Source organism: Sus scrofa, chromosome X, assembly GCF_054392235.1.
Source record: "Sus scrofa isolate SSC_HxYL_T2T_F1_AM1 chromosome X, Sscrofa_HxYL_maternal_Yorkshire_Landrace_v2.0, whole genome shotgun sequence".
Lineage (NCBI taxonomy): Eukaryota > Metazoa > Chordata > Mammalia > Artiodactyla > Suidae > Sus > Sus scrofa.
Window position 1 is genome coordinate 10,630,015 of NC_139401.1, and position 20,051 is coordinate 10,650,065.

The 20,051-nt window shown below is 52.5% G+C and overlaps 1 protein-coding gene across 2 annotated transcripts in view; it reads left to right on the top strand.

Moving 5' to 3' along the window:
• CLCN4 (chloride voltage-gated channel 4) overlaps positions 1-20,051 on the top strand; it is a 74,729-nt gene extending 54,678 nt beyond the window's left edge. For both annotated transcript variants that reach the window (XM_085007305.1, XM_001925227.7), the window contains exons 9-12: positions 151-337; positions 1,819-2,217; positions 8,931-9,147; positions 17,950-20,051. In XM_085007305.1, the coding sequence (XP_084863431.1) occupies positions 151-337; positions 1,819-2,217; positions 8,931-9,147; positions 17,950-18,040 (894 nt within the window). In that variant the 3' untranslated portion in view covers positions 18,041-20,051. The remainder of the gene's footprint in view (positions 1-150; positions 338-1,818; positions 2,218-8,930; positions 9,148-17,949) is intronic.

The following is a 20,051-nucleotide window of genomic DNA, read 5'->3' on the forward strand; positions in this document are numbered from 1 at the left end:
AAGTGCCTTGTCGGGGTTTCCCGGTTGACTCGCGTGGCGGCGTTGCCCTCCTTGGAAGACGGAAGCCAGACGCGGGCTTGTCGAGGGGGGCGCTTGTCTCTCGGGGGCGGGGCGCCTCCCCTCATGCCTCGCCCCCTGCGCTCCCCGCAGATCCCGTCCGGCCTCTTCATCCCCAGCATGGCCGTGGGGGCCATGGCGGGCAGGATGGTGGGCATCGGCGTGGAGCAGCTGGCGTACCATCACCACGACTGGATCATCTTCAGGAACTGGTGCCGGCCCGGAGCAGACTGCGTCACCCCAGGGCTCTATGCCATGGTGGGGGCGGCCGCCTGCCTAGGTACAGCCGAAGAGGGGGTGGACGGGGTTGGGGCGGGGGGGCAAGGAAAGGGAAGGTGGACCGATGCAGAGGCTGGTGTGGTGTGGAGGGCTGGCCAGAGGGAGGTATTTGCACTCTCGGGAGAGGCAGGGTTGTGCTGCTGTCACAAGGAAACCCCTCCAGTTCAGTGGCCTAATGCACCGAGGCTCGTGTCTTGCTCACGTAGGCAGCTGACGCCCCGCGTTCGTGGATTCCATTTGAGGAGCCCGCCTACTTGCTAAAACCGGTCTGTAACCCCCAAGCAATACTTGGGGTGCTGTGCGGTCATTCTCGGGACGCCTGCAGTGTGGTGGAAAACTGGAGTGTGTCCCACACACGTGTTCCCAGCCGAGGTGGATGGCGGCAAAGGCCCACCTTCTCGTTTCGGCTCCTGGACTGTACATAGGTGTCCGTTTGCTGGCCTCTTGAGGACTGGGTGTTTTTTTGTGTGTGTGTGTATGCTTTTTGTGAATGATTTTGCCGTTCACAGCAGCCCCCAAGTGCAAGGCTGCCGTGTTGTCTTGTGTTCCTAAGCACAGGAAGGGTGGGATGTGCCTTCCGGAGAAAATAAGTGTGTTCGAGAAGCTTCCTTCCAGCCCAGGTGTGAGTGCTGCTGGCTGTGAGGGCAGTGTTATTGAGTCAGCTATGGTTATCAAATAAATAAGGTGTCTTGAAACACAAACACACATAAAAGAAGGTTTTGTGTTGATTGGTTGACAAAAATGTGTCCAGAGGCTCGGAGAAACCTAACTCTCTGCCCTAGGGCAGTGATCCAGTATTGGCTAATTTATTGTTTGTGGTGACTTTATAGATTGTAACTACCTCGAATAATGAGAGTCAGCGTGTGTGTGTGTGTGTGTGTGTGTGTGTGTGGTGTGTGTGTGTGTGTGTGTAATGTGAGTAGCAGAGGGCATTTCTCTGTTCAGGCATCCAGGGACCCAGGCGGATGGATGGGGTTTCTGGCATCCTGCTGCCGTACTGTCTAGAATAGTGATTTTCACCTGGGGGCTGTTGGTGGCAATGGAGGAGACATTTTTGATTGTCCCACTAGGGGGTGGGGGTGCTACTCACATGTAGTGGGTGGGGGACAGGGTTGCTGCTCAGCATCCTGTTGGATCCAACACTAGATTGTACGGGACAACCTCCCCCCCCCGCCCCAATAAAAAATGATCCAGCTCCAAATGTTCCCCATGCTGGGCTCCAGATACCCTGGTTTCAGCTCACTGGAAGGTGGGGAGTTGGGATGGAGTCTTCTTTTGAAAACCAAGGGGCGCAGGAGTGGTCCAGGCCCGTCACCTGTCTCTGGCCCCTAAAAATCGCTCCCATTTTCCAGCCAGTGGGGTTCCGGAAGAGAGCCGCCCTTGCTGAGTTCGAAACCCGCAGAGCCCACCTGGGATCCACTCGACATGCTCTCGAGGCCGTGGACTTGAGCCCCGCCCCTTCCTCGCCCTCTCCTCTTGCAGGTGGAGTTACCAGGATGACGGTGTCGTTGGTGGTTATCATGTTTGAGCTGACGGGTGGCCTGGAGTACATCGTGCCTCTGATGGCGGCGGCCGTGACCAGCAAGTGGGTGGCCGATGCCTTTGGGAAGGAAGGCATCTACGAGGCCCACATCCACTTAAACGGGTACCCGTTCCTGGACGTGAAGGACGAGTTCACCCACCGCACGCTGGCCACCGACGTCATGCGGCCCCGGCGCGGGGAGCCGCCGCTGTCGGTGCTCACGCAGGACAGCATGACCGTCGAGGACGTGGAGACGCTCATCAAGGAGACTGACTACAACGGCTTCCCCGTCGTCGTCTCCAGGGACTCGGAGCGCCTCATCGGCTTCGCCCAGAGGAGGGAGCTGATTCTGGCAATAAGTGAGTGAAGCTGGGAAGGCTCTCCTTTCCCTGGGAGCCGAGCGCGTGGCCCTGGGTGTGCCCCCAAATTCTCGCAGAGCCTAGAGGGAATGGGGAGGGTCGGGGGGCCTCACGCCAGGGCCTCTGATGTTTTTTTCATGCTGGATCGTATCACCGCTGGGATCTGGCCGTCATGCAGTGTCTGAGCCTGTAGGTCTGGGCTGGGACCTGAGCCTCTGCATTGCTCCCAAGCAATTGTCCCCAGGTCACACTGTGAGGAACAGGGTCTTGGGAGAGGCATTCTTGGCTGGAAAATGACCACCGTGTTGCAAGCAGCCCCCTGGACCCCGACTGCTGGGAGGCAAGCTGCCGCCTTTTTTTTTTTTTTTTTTTTTCGTGGTACCTGTGCCATGCGGAAGTTCCCTGACCTGGGATGGAACCTGCAGCACAGTTGTGACCCAAGCCACAGTAGGGACAGTGCTGGATTCTTAACCCACTGAGACCCTAGGGAACTCCTGCTGCCTTCTCTTAGGGCCTTGTGGGGTGATGCTGAGTGGGAAAGATGGGAGAGCCTGGGCCGGCCTGGCCACCTGGGTGCAGAGACAGACTTCCAGGCAGGCCGATGGACTCAGATGCCCCCCGGGCACTGCGCAAGCCCAGCGCTTCACTTCGTGACGTTATGTCTGGTTCTGTCAGTTCGAGGCCCACGTGGGTCAAGCCGGTTCCTTGGGGTGCTTTTCTTCCTCGTGTGCTAACAGGGTCAGCTGGGCTGAGGGGCAGGCTGCTGAGTTGGGAGACGAGAGGTGGGTAAGGCTCAGGTGAGCGGTCCCAGGGACAGGCGGCTCAGAGACGCAGGCCTGCGGCCCGTCAGCCCGGGGATGACCGGCTTGGCAGGGGAGTGGGAGGTCAGAGGATTCCTAAGACGGAGGCCCAAGCAGGATGGAGCATTGAGCCTCAGGGGGCTCCTTTCCGGTGGTCCTTCGTGATGCGGCAGGGCAGGGAGCCACAGAGCGCATCCGGGGCGAGTGGTAACACAGATGCCCTCCCGCGCAGCAGCCCTGCCTCTCACGGTGGGCCGGGGCCCGTGACATGGCACAGCTGTGCCCTGGGTGACAGTGCCGCATGTCCCGTCTTCCAGAGCGTTTGTGAAGTTTGCGGGGGGATTGCGGGGAGGCGGCGTGGGGCTGCGTGGCAGAGCCTTCGCCGATCCCTGCCCTTTGTTAAGTGGTTCTAAGGCTCTCCCTTTGGATTTCTGAAACTTCTTTGAGGTGTTAAATAGCCTTTAAAATATTTTTAAAGTATCGTCATCAAAGGCTTTATAACAACAATAAGTTTAAATGCGCTGCAGCCTCTATTTTTTGCCTGTTGCCCCAACATATTTATCTTCTCCAAAGCAGCCGTCGATTTTATGTTTTAGACACGAAAGCACATTTGTGCTTAAGTGCCCCGTGGTTCTTCTCTTTATTATAGGTCCCATCGCTTAACAGATAGGTGCCTTTAGGCATAACTCTTGCCTTAGAAATAACGAGATTTTTTTTTTTTTTTAAAGCTGCGTAGTGGGGTTGGGCTTGTTTGAAATTAATGTAATCAGCAGCTTTTAAAAAATGTATTCAACCCCTAAAATCTTTTAAGCCAAGGTTGAAATTTCAAAACTCGAGTAATAAATGTCACGGAATCCATTACCTATTGTGTAGCTGCAGGCACACCTGCTAAGAGACAGCTTACTCATTTTGCTGAAACCCATTACTGTAATCAAGTGGGAAGCAGTAATTGCCATCAACCGGTAAGAGAAGAAATGTAAGCTTGCCAACCGAGCGCGCTCCTCGAAGCTATGTTTGGAATGTCTGAAGAGGCAACACGCGGCGTAAATAATACCTGTGCGCTTTCAATCAGACCGATAATAGTATAGAAGCTGCCTCTGACGTGGTTCGAGGGAAGGCCGGGCGCCTTCTGCTGGAGCCCTCAGAGAAGCCGTCCTCCTGCTCCGTGGCTCAGACGAGAGTCCTGTGCTCTGGTGGAGAAATTCGCGACCTGTATTTGCGGAACGAGCTGCCCTTTCAGGAATATGGAAATCAGACCATAGCACTTGAGCTAATGATGTGGCGCCCGTCCCATGTTCGAGGGCATCAGGAGCAGAGGTGTTTGACAGGTCCAGGATAAGAGAGGAATACCAAATGAGGCAAATAAGGATTTTTACTTCTCACAGGTCATCCTTAAAATGGTATCAGTTGCTCCCATGACGCTGAAAAGGTGTTACTTTCGCTCTGTCTCTGGAAGGCCGGCCCATGGCTGTTGTCTTTGTCGGCGAACATTCAGTCTCAGCATCTAGGCAACGTGGCCCTCCTCCCCCATCCCGGACTCGCACGTGGGGCCCTACGTGGCCCTTCCTCGCATTCCCGGGAGATGGGACGTTACCTCTTGGGATTCTTGGCAAGTATGAGGCCCTTTCTGCACTCGGCAGGCCCAGGCTCTCGCAGGCTTGCGTTCTGCAATTAGGTGGGGACGGATGCAGAGCGGACTCAGCGGGAAGCCGCAGAGATGATTAAAGGGATGGAAAGTTAGAGTTGCAGGCAAGAGTGAAGGGAGCTCTTGTTTTTTACGTCTGCTAGATGATTTAATGATGACTCTCCAGCAGGCGAAAGAGGCTTACTTGCAGAAAGGGGTCTCCGTCCGGGCTTGAATGAGCTGATACGTGTCAGATCTGATGGGTGGGCTCTTGAGGGGTAAAGAGTCTTCTTCCTGGGAGAGCAGTTAATATTGGCATAGGCCGTGGAGGACAGTGGTGTCATCTGTTTGTTTCTGCAGGGGATTAATTAGAACATCCGTGCAGGGGGACTTCTGTGCCTTCGTCAGCTATAACTTGTCATCAAGTCATCCACCTTTTCTTCTAAATTGTTCTTTTAAAAATCACATCACCTTTGTACTGATCACCTTGATAGTTGCTTTCGCTTTTCCTTTTTTTTCTTTTCCTGCTTTTTGAGGGCTGCACCTGTGGCATCTGGAAGTTCTCAGGCTAGGGGTCGAATCGGAGCTGTACTGCGGGCCTACACCATAGCCACCACAACACCAGGTCCAAGCTATATCTGCAACCTACACGACATCCTGTGGCAACGGTGGATCCTTAGCGCACTGAGCAGGACCAGGGATCGAACCTGCGTCCTCATGGATCCTAGGTGGGTTCGCTACCGCTGAGTCATGATGGGAACTCCCCAGTTTTCCATTTTAACCTTTCTTGTCAAGTACCTCTGTTTTAGGGAAGCATTTTTAATGAACAGGATGGTAGAGTATTACCTCCCTAAAAACCTGATTCGAGTTTCTCAACCTGAACACCATTGACATTGAGGCCGGATCATTCTTTGTCCAGAGGGGCTGTCCTGTGCACTGTAGGCTTGTCCCTGGTCCCTACCCATTAGGTGCCAGTAGCAACCCCATCCCGAGAACCGTCGCTCTAAAACCATTGTAATAACTTACTGGATATGTGATAATTTCCGGTCTTTTAAAATTTCCTGGCCTATCTTAGTTTGCGAAATTCCCTTGATCAACACTTCCCAAATCACCCTTTCTGCACCCGGCATCAGGCTCATTGCTGTTAGCGTGTGGAATGTCAAGTTGAAGGACCTTGGCAGGTGCTCATAAAACATACATCATTTTTCAGGAGTTGCAGCCAGCGAGAGTAGTTCTGGAAGAACACAACAGCAAGCCTCCTGTACCAGCAAGAATTTTGAAAACAGTGTAACCAAACACGACCTTTATTGCATTTCGTAAAGTAAAAGTAATACTGCTCAGAGTTTCTGCTGTGGCACAATGGGTTAAGAATCTGACTGCAGTGGCTCCGGTTGCTGCAGAGATGTGGGCTTGATCCTGGCCCAGTGCATTGGAATAAGGATCCAGCATTGCCCCACCTGTGGCGTAGGTCACAGCTGCAGCTCGGATTCGGTCCCTGGCCCGGGAACCTCTATATGCTGCTGGGGCCACCACCACAAAAAAAAAAAAAAAAAAAAAAAAAAGTAATACATAATCATAGAATGTTGGGGAAATCAGAAGCAAAAGGGAAAATAAAAAAGGTACCCACATTCACACTGTCAACACTGTAGAAAACCCCGATTAACACGTAGTGCCTTTTCTTCTTGTCTTTAAGGCCTTTTACACGTAGTCACTGGGACATCTTTCTTGTTCGCTTTTTTAGGGCCATACCTGCAGCATATGGATGTTCCCAGGCTTGGGGTCAAATCAGAGCTATACCACAGCCACGCCGGATCCTTAACCCACTGAGCGAGGCCAGGGATCAAACCTGCGTCCTCATGGACACTAGTCAGATTCATTTCTACTGACCCGTGACGGGAGCTCCTCGCTTCTTTTCTAACACAGGCTCTCATGAGTCCCTGGGGTCTGGGCGCCTGTACTGTGGATGTAGCCTTTAGCTCTGGATCGTGCTCTGGGTGAGGTGTCGGCTCACCCTTTCACACAGGAAGCGTTTCTGTCATGTAGCCCCCACAATGCACTGTGCTGTCCTGGGGGCACAGGGCTGGCAGCAGCCAGTGCCTGCCCTCTGTGAATGTACACGCTGGGATTGTCGCAGGCATTTTGGTGACTGATGAGTTCTTGTCCCAGCTGGGAGTAGATGCTTCACCCTGGTAGAGAGATGCGAAGAGCTTCCTTGCTGGTTCTTCCGTTCCCCAGCTTTTGGTCTGTATGTAGCACTTGCATCTGCAAAGTCCTAGGCTTTAGGATGGGTCTTTCTTTTTCTAAAATTTTTTTTTATAATTCATTGAATTTTATTATGTGTATAGTTGTGCAGCCGTCGTCCCAGCCTAAGTTTAGAGCGTCTCTAATAGCGCTTCAAAGTTGCCGCTCTTGGGGTAGCAAGGGGTTTCTGGCTCTGACTCCAGCTGATGCTAGGACAGCGGCTGGCTCGGGGCTCTCCTGCCCCAGGGGCTCTGTTCCCCAAGGCCGTCACAGCCACGTACCCCGATGTTCAGTAGACCCTCTCATTCGTTCACTCGTTGATGGATTGACACAGGCGTGCATTTGGCAGATACCTGTTTTGTGTGTCTGCCTTGTTCTGTGCATTGTCCCGGCACTGGGAACACACTGCTGAGTGAGAGTTCACAGAGCTACGTGCCGTTAGAATCAGGGCTTCTGACCCCATCACTAGATGCAGAGGAGGTGGAAGCTTGGGATTTATTTCTGCAAGTGAATCAGCAGTTGGCCAAGTTGTATTTGGTTTCATCAGGGCTTCAGCGCGTCCATGTCATCAGTGCTTGATTGGGGCTTGTGGCTTGACCTGATCCTGATGTTCAGCTGGATCATTGAAATAGATGGGATCCCTGTCACGTGGGACTTTTTTGAGAATCCGCTGGTCCATGGACATGAGCGGTAACTGCGCGGTGACTGTGTTCGGTGCTTCAGGACAGAACCATCTCGATTTAGGAGAGAAGCACACAGTGTGTCTCGTGCAGCATCTGCATCTGCAAACATGTTGCGCATCAGTGTCATCTGGTATTTGAGGCCGAGTCTTACTCCATTTGATGTAACTCGATTGAACCTGACCCACATACTGTGCAGGCATTTGCCCGGCGGGCCCTCTGTTCCCCTTTTAAACAGAGACCCCTTTTCAAACTCAGTCTGACCCCGAATGCTGCCAGTTTTCCATTAGAGGACTCTGTTGCAATAAATGGCCTTCGAGCCAACAGTTAGAATTTTATTTTTCAAAGAACAATATAGGTGAATAGTCGTCTTTGAGAAGGCAAAAAAAAAAAAAAAAGTATTATAGAAACCAGGATCCGTTTTAAGGCAAGCCTTGCTTGTACATTTTCCCTAACCTTTTCCCATGAACCAAAAGAAAGATTAAAATTCCAACAGAAGGAAAATCGCCTTGGAGAAATATCTTGAGACCGATGGATTTATTTCATGTGTGACTTAAAATAGCCTGGGTTTCTAGTGCGGCATAAAGCTGTATTTCTAATGAGTTCCTGTTACCCTACTTTTCTTCAGCTTTCGTTCACGTGGGCTTGCCTGCAGATAGAAAGCGGCTAATTGTTCCCATAACAGTTTTACTATCTTTCTTTGAGAAATCCACAAAATGGCCCATTTTTAAGAGAGGCCGTCCAAGGGGTAGGAGGGGGGAAATGCAGCTTTCCTAGGGTTGTTTCTTTGCTCCCAAGGGTCATATTTGGGATTGGGCTGCATTTCTGGGCTGTGAGCCTGGGATGGTCCTGTGGCTTGCTTGTTCCTCTCAGGATGCAGAATGTCATTTGTGGGCCAGTTGTAAGTTAGCTTGTGAAACAAACCAAAAAAAGCAGCAATGTGTCAGGGTCCTTGGGCAGCTAAAGGAGGTTTCTTTGCACCTCAAACTCGAGCCCCTGATGAGGTGAAGGCCTTAGGAAAGCAGGGGCGCGGGCCCTGGGCCAGCGGGGTGCCCTGGAGGCTGGGCAGAGAGGCAGCGCTCTCCCACCCAGGAGCCAGCCTGGTCAGGCCCGTCTTGCAAGACTCTGGCAGTGAACAATCAGGTCCCGGCAGGGGGGAGCCTCGCACGGCCTTAGCTGAAGAGAGAAATGCCAATTTCACAGATGTTTGGCTGAAGCCCCTCATTAAGAATGTGGAGTTTGCCCTGGGGACCCCCTCTCCGTGGGATTCTGGGCTGTGCGGGGAGGGAAGTCAGGGGTTGCCGTGCAGATGGGGTCGGCGGGAGGGACCCGGCCCGGGGGGCTCACGGCGCTGCTCGCCCATTGCAGAGAACGCCAGACAGAGGCAGGAGGGCATCGTCAGCGACTCCGTCATGTACTTCACGGAGGAGCCCCCCGAGCTGCCGGCCAACAGCCCACACCCGCTGAAGCTGCGGCGCGTCCTGAACCTCAGCCCTTTCACGGTCACGGACCACACGCCCATGGAGACGGTGGTGGACATCTTCCGGAAGCTGGGGCTCCGCCAGTGCCTGGTGACGCGGAGCGGGTGAGTGGCCGGACCCTCGTGGGGGACAAGACGAAGGGGACCGGGGGGGCCCGTGGTGAGCGCCGGGGAGGAGACGCCCTCGAGCCGGGGACTCAGGCTTCTGGGTGGGGATGCGGTCTCTGCCCTGAGGCTGAAGACGGAGTCCGGAGGGGAGGAGCTACCGGGGAGGGGCTGGGGCTCCCCCCCCCACAGGGGTCCTGGCTCCAAGAGAAGGTCCAGCCTGTCCTGCCGCGACATCGAGACATGGCCCAGGCGGTCCTCCAGATCAGGGCCCTGTGCAGAACTGAGCAGCCGAGATCTCAGGGTCGATGAGAAACACGGGGGCAGGCGTGCAACTGTCACTTCATCCGGGACACATTCAAAACAAGAGATGCCAGAGTTCCCGCTGTGATGCCCTGGGTTAAAAATGCAGCTGCAGCGGCTTGGGTCGCCGCGGAGTCCCTGGTTCTGTCCCCAGCCCGGCACCGTGGGTTAAGGATCTGGCATTACCACAGCTGTGTGTGTGGCCATTAAAAGAAAAAAGAGATGAGAGTCTAATAAAATTAGATGCAGTGGGTTCATTAAATGAACCCATTCAATGGTTGAGAAGTCTGTCAATATGACAGTAAAGCTGGGAGGAAGCCCTGCAGTTGGCTTGTGGACACGGGTGTCACCAAGGCTGTGGCTGGGTGACCCCACGGCCCTGGGTGTTCCCGGCTGCGTGCAGGGTTCCGTATTCTCCCGGAGGTTCCTATGGACGGAATCATCCGAAAGCAAATGCGAGGTTTGGGGAGTTCCTGTTGTGGTTCAGCAGAAATGAATCCAACTAGTACCCACGAGGAGGTAGGTGGCTTCAATCCCTGGCCTTGCTCAGTGGGTTGGGGATCCTGCATTGCCGTGAGCTGTGGTATAGGCTGCAGATATGGCTCAGATCCCACATCGCTGTGGCTGTGGTGTAGGCCAGCAGCTATGGTTCCGATTTGATCCCTAGCCTGGGAACCTCCATATGCTGCCCTTGTGGCCCTAAAAAGCAAAAAAAAAAAAAAAAAAAAAAAAGCAAAAGTGAGGTTTGCCTCATGCTCAGATTGTTCCCTAATATATATCAATCTGTTTGAAACAACCTACTGTTTTTTTTTTTAATTTTTGCCCATTTTTAAAATGTATGGATTTGATTTATTGATTTATTTTTTTCCTCTTTAGGGCCGCATCCACAGCACACGGAGGTTCCCAGGCTAGGGTTCTCATTGGAGCTCCAGCTGCCGGCCTACACCCCAGCCACAGCAACATGGGTTCTGAGCCGCATCTGTGACCTACGCTGCAGCTTGAGGCAACACCGGATCCTGAACCTACTGAGCAAGGCCAGGGATCAAACCTACATCCCCATGGATGTTAGTCAGGTTCTTAACTTGCTCCCAGCTTCCCGTTTTCAAATGTTATCACACAGCTGGGAGATTGGGTGGCCCATGGCATCGTCTCTGCCGCAGCAGAGTTGCTTTCCTTGGTGTTAACACGAACCTGGACACCAGCACTGCGGCGGTCAGAGGAGCCTGATGATGTGAGAGGGGCAGTGCCCCGAGGCCCATCCCTTGGGCTCAGGGGCTCTGCCTGAATGCCAGGGCCTCAGAAGCGCGGGTGGAGGAAGAGGTCGGCTTGGTCCAGGTAGCCTGGAACCTGGGATTCTCTCTGCCCAGTTCAATCCTCCATGGGCTGAGGAGACCCTGGAACCTTAAAGAGAGTTTCGGCCTGGATAGAATCTGGAGGCTTCACCTTCTGACGTGGTTGACGTTTCCAGAACTAGTACAGTCCTGTGAACCCAGCACTTCTCCACCCAGGGTGATGGGTCCTGCAGAGATGAGGGGCGTCATGAGTGGGGGGAGGGGATGCCCACGCCAGCTTCGGCGGGTCGAGGACAGGGATGCTCTTTAATATCCCCTGGCGCCAGGACCGCCCCCATCAACACGAAGAGCCGTGTGGCCCCCATGGCACTTGGCTTCCAACCAAGTGCCCTCAGCCTGGCTGCCTGCGGGTGGCGGCAGAGCAGCCCTCAGGCACTCGGCCCTCTTCCTGCTGCCCTGCTCACTGGGGCGCAGGGCTGTGCAAGCGGCTGGATTTGCCCTTGACCCAGAGAACCCCTGGCCAGGGGCACGAGTATCCTCCTGAGCTCTGACTGTAGCTCGAGGGTGTCTTGCTCAGGGGGAAAGGCCGTCGATGAGGAGCAGTTAAGTGTTTTGAGGCTAGAGGTCCTTTCTCCTGGTGGGTTTTGAAGGAACCCAGTGGTTCGCCGCCTCGAGTGGGCGTTAGAATCCCCCGGGGCTTAAACCTCCAGGTTAAACCCGGCGAGCCGGACCTCCCTGCAGTTCCTGAGCCCTCTGATCTGGGGCGGGTCCCGAGAAGGTGTATTTCTAACCAGCTGCCAGGTGCCGCTGCTGGTCGGGGTCCCCACGTTGCGAACCCCTGAAGCCCATTTCTGTACTTGAGTTTCCAGTGCTCGGCAGAAATACCACCGCGATGACCCGTGTCGTCTCACGTGTGTCGCAGTTTCTCTTTTCCTTTAAAATAATAATCCAATGTCGGTTATCATTGGAATTTCCCGTTCTGGCAGGAAATTCTGCCCTTAACGCCCGCTCACACCTCACGGAGCCCCACGAGGTTTTCCTGTGAAGATCTGGGTGCCGAAATTGGCTCCGAATGTTCTGCGAGAAAACAAAATCACGCTCTCTCACTCGCTCGCGCTCTCACTCTACGTATTTTAAACAAACACAGATGCTGATACGTTCGTGCTGGCAAGAGATCCTTGTGTGCGGGGCCTTTCATCTCCTCGGGCGCTCAGCCAGGGCAGGCACGGCTCAAGCCAGCTCGCGTTTTTGATGTGTTCCGTCGCCATGTGCCTCCCCTGCTCTTGGCCGAGAAGCCCAGCCTGTGCCCTTGCCTTGGGTTGCCTGCAGGATTTCTCAGGGCCTGGGCTCCCAGGTGATGGTGACACCAGGCCAGGAGCCAGCGAAGCCTTCGTCTCCATCAGGCCCGGGGTCTGGGAAGCCTCCAGTGGCCAGAAGTGAACGTGGGATTCCCCCCCCCCCCGCCAGAGGATCTAGAAAAAAATAGCAAGCCGGGGAGATGGGGTCAGCTAGGTGGGCCTCGGGGGCCTGCCCGGGAAGGCCCTCTTGCAGGAGCCCGGCTGCTCTAATCTGACTTGACTTATGTTCATGGTCCTAGATCGGCCATTTATCATTCCCCAGATTCACTTGAGCTGCTGCTCAAAGGCGCTGGACGTTGAAACACTTGCTTCAGATCAAATAGGACATTTGACACCGTGGCGAACCCCGCAGGATTGAAGGCTGCGTCCTCCTGGGAGGAGGTGCTGCTTTCTTCTTTTTCGAGACTTATTGTTGCAGGACGGGGTGCACTGTGGGCCCGAACCCAGGCAGCTCCTGAGTACCTATTTCCCCAGAACTGTTGGAACCAGCCTGACTTGGAGACATCAGCGTTGCCGAGCTTTAAGATGGGCCTGCGAACGGCCTGATCTTTTGATACAGTCTCCAGGATGAATATTAGGAAACACAACCCAGGCTTGTAGATCCGGGCGGGTGGGGTGTCCACCTGTGTTACAGTAAAGTTCGGGTTGCTTTGCAGCCACGCACAAGTCATGTTTTTGCCGAAGCGACCCTGTCTTCCTTAGCATCATACGGAGCAGCCGTGCGAGTGAGACCTGGAGGAGGCGCCTAACGTGTGGACCAAGAAATCAAGGCGCGTGTCCTCTACCGGGGCTCGTGGACGTGATCCGATTTCAGTGGTGTCCGCAGGTGGTCCGGAGGGGAGGACCCGGAGCCAGGTTTCAAGTAGAAAATGAATGTCCTAAAGGACAAAAGAGCATTTTAAGCTGAGGGACTGTCTGCCAGTTGGTGGCAGCCAGCCTCAGGACCCTTCCCTCTGCGCGGGTGGGAAGGTGATCCCTCTTTGTGGCCCCAGCTGCTCGCGTGTGCTGCCACTTCTCTGATGGTGGCAGCTTTCTTTGTGGCTTGCCTTGTGCCTCTTCCTTTTTGATCTTAAAGGGAGTGGAAGGACTGTTACTGACTGAGGTGTGTCCCCGCACCCCCAAAGCCATAGGTCGAAGCCCTAGCCTCCAGTGTGACCGTGCTTGGACATGAGGTCGTTAAGGGGGGATTAAGGTTAAGTGAGGTCATAAGGATGGGGCCCTAATCCGATAGGACTGGAGTCCTTTGAGGAAGAGGAGACGCCAGGGGTGCTTGCATAGAGAAAAAGGCCACGCGAGGAGGCCGCAGCAAAAAGGTGGCCGTCTGCAAGCCCAGGAGAGAGGCCTCTGGAGAAGCCAAACCAGCCAGCCCCTTGATCTTGGCCTTTCAGCCTCCAGAAGTTGCCGGGCCAGGGCTTGAATCTGAGCCACAGCTACGACCCACGACACAGCTGTGGCAAACCAGGAGCAACGCTCCCTGTGCCAGGCTGGGACTCGACCCTGTGCTTCCACAGTGACCCCAGCTGCTGCAGTCAGGTTCCTGACCCACTGCACCACAGCGGGAACTCTGAGAACGTACGTTTCTGTTGTTAAGCCACCTGGTCTGTGGTGCTTTGTTCCAGCAGCCCAGGCTGGCTCCGTCGGGACTCAGGCTTGGCTTGGCAGCTTTAGTATAGCATCTTGTTTTATGGGGCATCTTTGATTTTACTGGATTTTTATAAATTTTAGAAATGTGTTTAATCTACGAGCACAGTTAAAGTCAAGTAGCCTGAAACAGCTAGAAGGGAACACAACAATTCCTGGCTCTGTCCTCTCTCACCACCACCCGCTCCCTTCAGGCAACCACTTTCTTCCCCCGAAGAATTTTGTGTTCTTCAGTTAATAGACTTTATTTTTTGAGTAGTTTCAGGTTTACAGAAACCCTGAGCCAGACGTACAGAGTTCTCTCTTGTCCTCTCTCAGGTTCCTGTACTGTGAACATCTTGCATTTTTGTGTTACGTTTGTTGCCTTTGATGAGCCAGTATTGTTTTGTTGTTGTTATTATTTTTGGCTGCACCCATGACATACGGAAGGTCCCAGGCCAGGGGTCCTGAATCCACCGTGGCAGGCTGGGGATCGAACCCATGCCTCGGCAGTGACCCAGGCTGCTGCAGAGACAGCGCTGGATCCTTAACCCACTGTGCCACAGTGGGAACTCATGTTATTATCAACGACGATCCGTCCATCGTTTTCATTAGGGTTCATTCTTGGTGTGGTGCATTCTGGGAGTTTGGAGACATGCGAAATGACATGTGTCCACCATTGCAGCGTCTTAGGGCGCAGTCTCACAGCCCCAAGAATCCTCCGTGCGCTGCCGGTTCATCCCTCCCTCCCCCACCCCCAACCCCTGGTGACCAGTGGTCTTGTTCCTGGCTCCATCGTTTGGCCTTGGCCAGAATGCCCTGGAGTTGGAGTCATCGCGTGGTATGTAGCCTTTTCAGACGGGCTGCTTTCATTAGCCATGTGCTCTTCGGGTTCCTCCATGCCTTTTCCTGGCTTGATGGCTCATTCCTTTTTGGTGCTGAGTGGTGTTCCATTGTGTGGATGTACCATTTTGTGGATGCACTCACGCACTGAAGGACATCTTGTTGCTTCCAAGTTCTGGCGATTATGTGTGAAGCACCTGTCTGCTGAGAGTGAGGACAGTCTGGTACGTAACCACTCTGCTGTAATTACACAGACCTAACAATAACTCCCTGTATCGTTCACGATCTAGTTGATGTCAAATTTCAGTCCAGAATTCCTTCAAGGTTCACACATTGCATTTGGTTGTTTTGCCTTTTTAGTTTTTTGGCGGTGGTTTTTGTCTTTTTAGGGTCGCACCCACGGGCGTATGGAGGGTCCCAGGCTAGGGCTGGAATTGGAGCTGTAGCTACTGGCCTGCACCACAGCCACAGCAACACAAGATCAGAGCCATGTCTGTGACCCGCACCACAGCTCACGGCAACGCTGCATCCTTAACCCACTGTGCGAAGCCAGGGATTGAACCTGCGTCCTCATGGATGCTAGTCAGATTCGTTTCTGCTGAGCCATGACGGGAACACCTGCCTCTTGAGTCTTTTATCTGGAGTCGTTCTGTGCCATTTTGGTTTGTTATTTATAACAGATTATTATTACTTTCTAAGCGTCCAGACTAGTAGTCCCACGTTCTCAATTTGTTTGATTGCTTCCTCGTGGTTTGATCTGGTTTAAATAGTTTTGGGCAACGTTCCAGCGTAGATGATGTCACAGTGTCAGCTTTTCCGCGTGGTCGGCGATAGGCTCCGTCGGTGGCATGAGGTGCTGGTGGCCGGAGCCCTCCGTTGTCGAGGGACGTTCTGCTCTTTGTGTGTCATCTCTGGGGGGTGCTTGGGCACCATGCGGACTTTCAGTTTTCCAGCAGCCGTGGTTGGGGAATCCATTACTAATTGTCGACTAAACTCCTTAATTACATTGGGGGTTGCAAAATGTTGATTTTCTAATCCTATGCTGCTTGCTGCATTTTCTCATCGTCTTTTGTTTTGTTTTGTTTTCATGATCCTGTTAGTCATGGCGCTTTCTCTGAGCGTTTTGTCATCTGTATTGTTATCATTCCCTATGGCCTGGTTTTAAAGGCCCTTTTTTTTTTTTTTTTTGCCGTTTCCATCTCTCCTGAAGATGTTCCCCTGAGATGGATGGAAGGCGTGGTATCTGCTGTCTCCCCCCGCGTGAGAGATGGGGAGACGACCCCAAGGCATCCATCCCTTTTTCAAGGTTAAGGTCCAGCGTGGTGAGGGACAAAGAAATCAGAACTCTGGCCTGGCAGTGTCACTGACTGGTGTCCATTTCCCCAGCTGTGACCTGCGGGAATACTCCTCCGTGTACCCACCCTTTCTCCTCCGGTTCACTTGCTCTTGGGGAGTAAGAGATGTGTTTGACAGCTCGGCTTTCATGAAATCAGTGACAGTGTATTTTCAGATGCATTTTCTAAGTTTTTGGACTATCATTGTTTTCTGCAGGTATAGCATAGGAACCTGGCAGTTGATTAGCTGTATGGTATTCCAGGGTGAGGCTGCCATCCTTCCCTTCCCCTTCCCCTTCCCTTTCCCTTCCCTCTTCCTTTCTTTTTTTAACTCGCCTTGCCTGCAGCATGGGCAAATTCTAGGCCAGGGATTGAACCTGTGCCACAGCTGTGACCCGAGCCATAGCAGTGATGACGTTGGGTCCTTAACCCACAGCGCCGCCAAGGCAACTCCATCCTTTACTTTCCTCTTCCCCTCGTCTTGGGAACGACGGCCATACAGTGAGCAGCATTTTGCAAACTAATTTGGCAATAGAACGTCTTCTCTTGGAAAAAGTTGTGTGCCCCCGCTTCTTTGACATCTCTTGCTTTCACCCCCCCCGGGGGGGGGGGCATGATTTGAGTCCAGCAGGTGGTGATGGAAGTATTTGGTGAAATCAAGAATGAAGCGAGGGCTGACGTGGACAGTGGTGCAAGTGTGTATGCATGATCCCAGGCGCTGCTTCTGCTGTCGTGTTTGTGAATGGAGTTGTGCGGCACACAGTCCAGGAGGCTCTACACCAAGGGCCCTGGAAAGTGACATTGTTTCTGTACATTGAAAGCCATGACATTTTAGAAGACGAGGAAATTTCCATATATGGTCGGAGATGAATGTTAAACGTTACCCTTCCAGTAAGATAAGTTTAAAATAGAACTGATTGTGGAGTTCCCGTTGCAGCTCAGCAGTTAGCAAACCCGACTAGCATCCAGGAGGATGCAGGTTTGATCCCTGGCCTCGCTCAGTGGGTTAAGGATCCGACGTTGCCGTGAGCTGTGGTGTAGGTCGCAGACGCGGCTCGGATGTGGTGTGGCGTGGCTGTGGCCGTGGCGCAGGCAGCGGCTGCAGTTCCAATTGGACCTCTAGCTTGGGAACCTCCGTATGCTGTGGCTGTGGCCTTAAAAGACTAAAAAAAAAAAAAAGAACTGATCGTTACGTTATGCTTAAATTTTTTTTCTTCCTTCCTCCCTCCCTCCTTCCTTTCCTATTTTGGCTGCACCTGCGGCACATGTAAGTTCCCAGGCTAGGGGTCGAATGGGAGCTGCAGCTGCCAGCCCACACCACAGCAACTCCAGATCCGAGCTGTATCTTCAACTTATGTTGCAGCTCATGGCAATGCCGGATCCTTAACCCACTGAGCGAGACCAGGGATCAAACCTGCATCCTCACAGATACTAGGTCAGGTTCTTAACCCACTGAGCTACAGTGGGAACACCGAACTTGCTGAGATTTATAATGCCTTATACTTGGAAGTTCTGTGGTGTCATCGAGTCTTGACAGTGGCTTTCATAAGCTCTTTTAAATTTATTACAGTCTTGAAATTTAGTGGAGCGTGTTCGTCGTCATAGGCTGACGGCTGTAATAAAGAAGCCTGCAATCTCAGTGGCCTAACACATAAAAGGTTCACTTTTCTCCCACGTCACTCATATCCAGTGCGGGTTGCGGCAGGCGTGGGCTCTGCACCACACAGTCACTCAAGGACCCGGGTCTTTGAACCTGGTGGCTCCTAATTCGGTCCCCTGTGACCTCAGAGTCCTTCCCTAGCTCCTCTGTCTCGGGCTGGCAGATGAGGAGAGAGATGGAGGAAAGGTGCAGGTGACCCGGGAGGGGCATCGCAAACCACCACTCTCCCGCCGCTGGCCAGAGGCCCGTCACTTGGCCCCAGCCACCCGCAAGGGAGGCTGGGAAATGGTGCGCTCTCTGTTGCCTGCGTGGAAAGGGGGCTGGGGATGAGGGGCAGGCATGAAGCAGTATTGCGAGGCTGATCTCTCTTCTCTGTTTTGTTTCTTCTCCAGGAGACTTCTTGGCATCATCACAAAAAAGGATGTTCTGAGACATATGGCCCAGATGGCAAACCAGGACCCTGAATCTATCATGTTTAATTAGAAACAAGATGGCATTTACTTTGTGAAAAACACAACTGTGTCATTTTAAAAGAAATAAACAAATGACGTGTTATTATCCTAAGGAACGATCATGTGCTGGGGGCAGCGGAAACAAAAGCTTTGTTTGAAAGCATGGGAAAAAGAATGAAACTTAAAAAAAACAAAACAAACCATCATCGAGTAGGCATTTTATAGCTTTAACCCCTTGTGAATTTCAAGCTGTGTCTTATGCGTTTAGCGACTGCTGAGGGGGCATGGGGGTGGGTATGAACAGTGTGGTTTGTACAAGGACACGGAACACAGTTGCTGAGTCACGACACATTTGCCCCTTCTGTTGAAGGCTGAGGTTGGCGAAGCTTTGAGTCTGAAAGGCCAAGGGGCAGTGGCTTGTCAGCATCCTTATTTATTGGTCCCTGCAGTTTTGCTGCTATGTTACTGAATCAGACTAAAGATATTTGCACTTTGTTGGAAAAGAAAAAGAATTTCAAGGCGAACACAGTGAACGTTGCAAGCATGCCCGTGGATTCGCTCTCGACCATCCATTGCTGGCTCCTGTTCTCAGCCTGTTACTTCGCTGTTTCTGTTTCTGTATCTCTGTTTCTGAACCAACATCGGCTCATCTGCCGTGTTGAGCATGAAGAAATCCTTTCTCTCAAGACCAGCATCTTGGGACTGCACGTTGCACTGATGGAGCATTCAGTGTTGCACTGTGTTTCTTGCCACAAAAAGGGATTCATCTTTGTTTGGAGGGTATATGTACCTGTCCTAGATTCACCTCCCCGTTGCATTTGCTCCATTTATTTATTGCTCTTGCCTGTGCATTCTTAAATATTGATCAGTCCAGCATTTTTCACGGGCCCTGTCCTGTATTCTGCCAGCTTGCCATAGTGGCTTTAATTTCCAAATAGCATATACAAGAGTCAAAACAGGCTACCCAGTGTTACTACTTATTTTTCCGCACAGATCTTATTAAAGACGGCTGCAGAGAGAGTGAGGCAGATGAGTTCTCAGTGGGAACTCCTCCAAATGGATTGCAAGAGAAATACTAAATTGATTCTAAATCTGTTCCATTCTTTTCTCTGTAGGATGCAAAACATCCAGCTTTAGCGTAGAAGCATGCATTTTCATATTCGCAATCAAAGCACAGAAGGACAGAGTTAAATTTGAGACAGCCAGTTCGAGCTTTGGGCATCATTGTATTGAATGTAATGATGCATTTATTCTTTTAGTCAGGACTTCTGTCTTGTCGGCGGGCAGAGAAGTAAGCTGTGTGTTTTTGGGCCCCGTGTGATCTCTGGAAGACTGAGCCTGCTTACCCTTTCACTCGAGTCTTTGTTCTTCCCTCTCACTGAGTCAGCCTCATTCTTTCCAATCTCATTGGATATCGATGTATTCCGTGTGCGTTTGGCTGCAGATGTTAGAAAACCGAACGCTCAATGAAGAGCTAAGGAGCCTGGGAGTGGGCACTCGGGCCTGTCTCTATGAGGTAGATGACCCACTATCTTTGGCATTTTTTCCTCGCCCTCCTTACCCCTTGTCCTTTGGCCTATACTGCCTCATAGTCCCAAGACGGGTCATGGAACCGCCAGGTCTGACGTCTGCCTCCTAAGCAGAAAGGGAGAAGAGGCAAGTGACAGGGTACAATGTCTGTGTCGTGAAAGCAAAGCTTTCCCAGAGAGGCTCGGCTAACATCCATTGGTTAGAACCTGTCATGTGGCTCCCCCAGCCGCATGTGAGTCTGGGAAGGGAAATGCTTACCAGGTAGGCACATGCTCTGAATGGTGTTCTCTAAATAAGGCAGGGGTTGGTCCTTGGGAGGGGAACATTGCTCTATCAGATGTTCTTGTGTATCCCTGTCATTGTCCTACCTGCCTCCTTCCCTCTCCTGCCCACCTCCTCCAAATACTCTCTTAGGACCTTACAGTGGCCCACCCCTCCCCTTGGATTTGACATAGAACTCCCAATCAAAATCATTTCTCAGCCCTAATAAAAATGTTCATTCTGGATGAAAA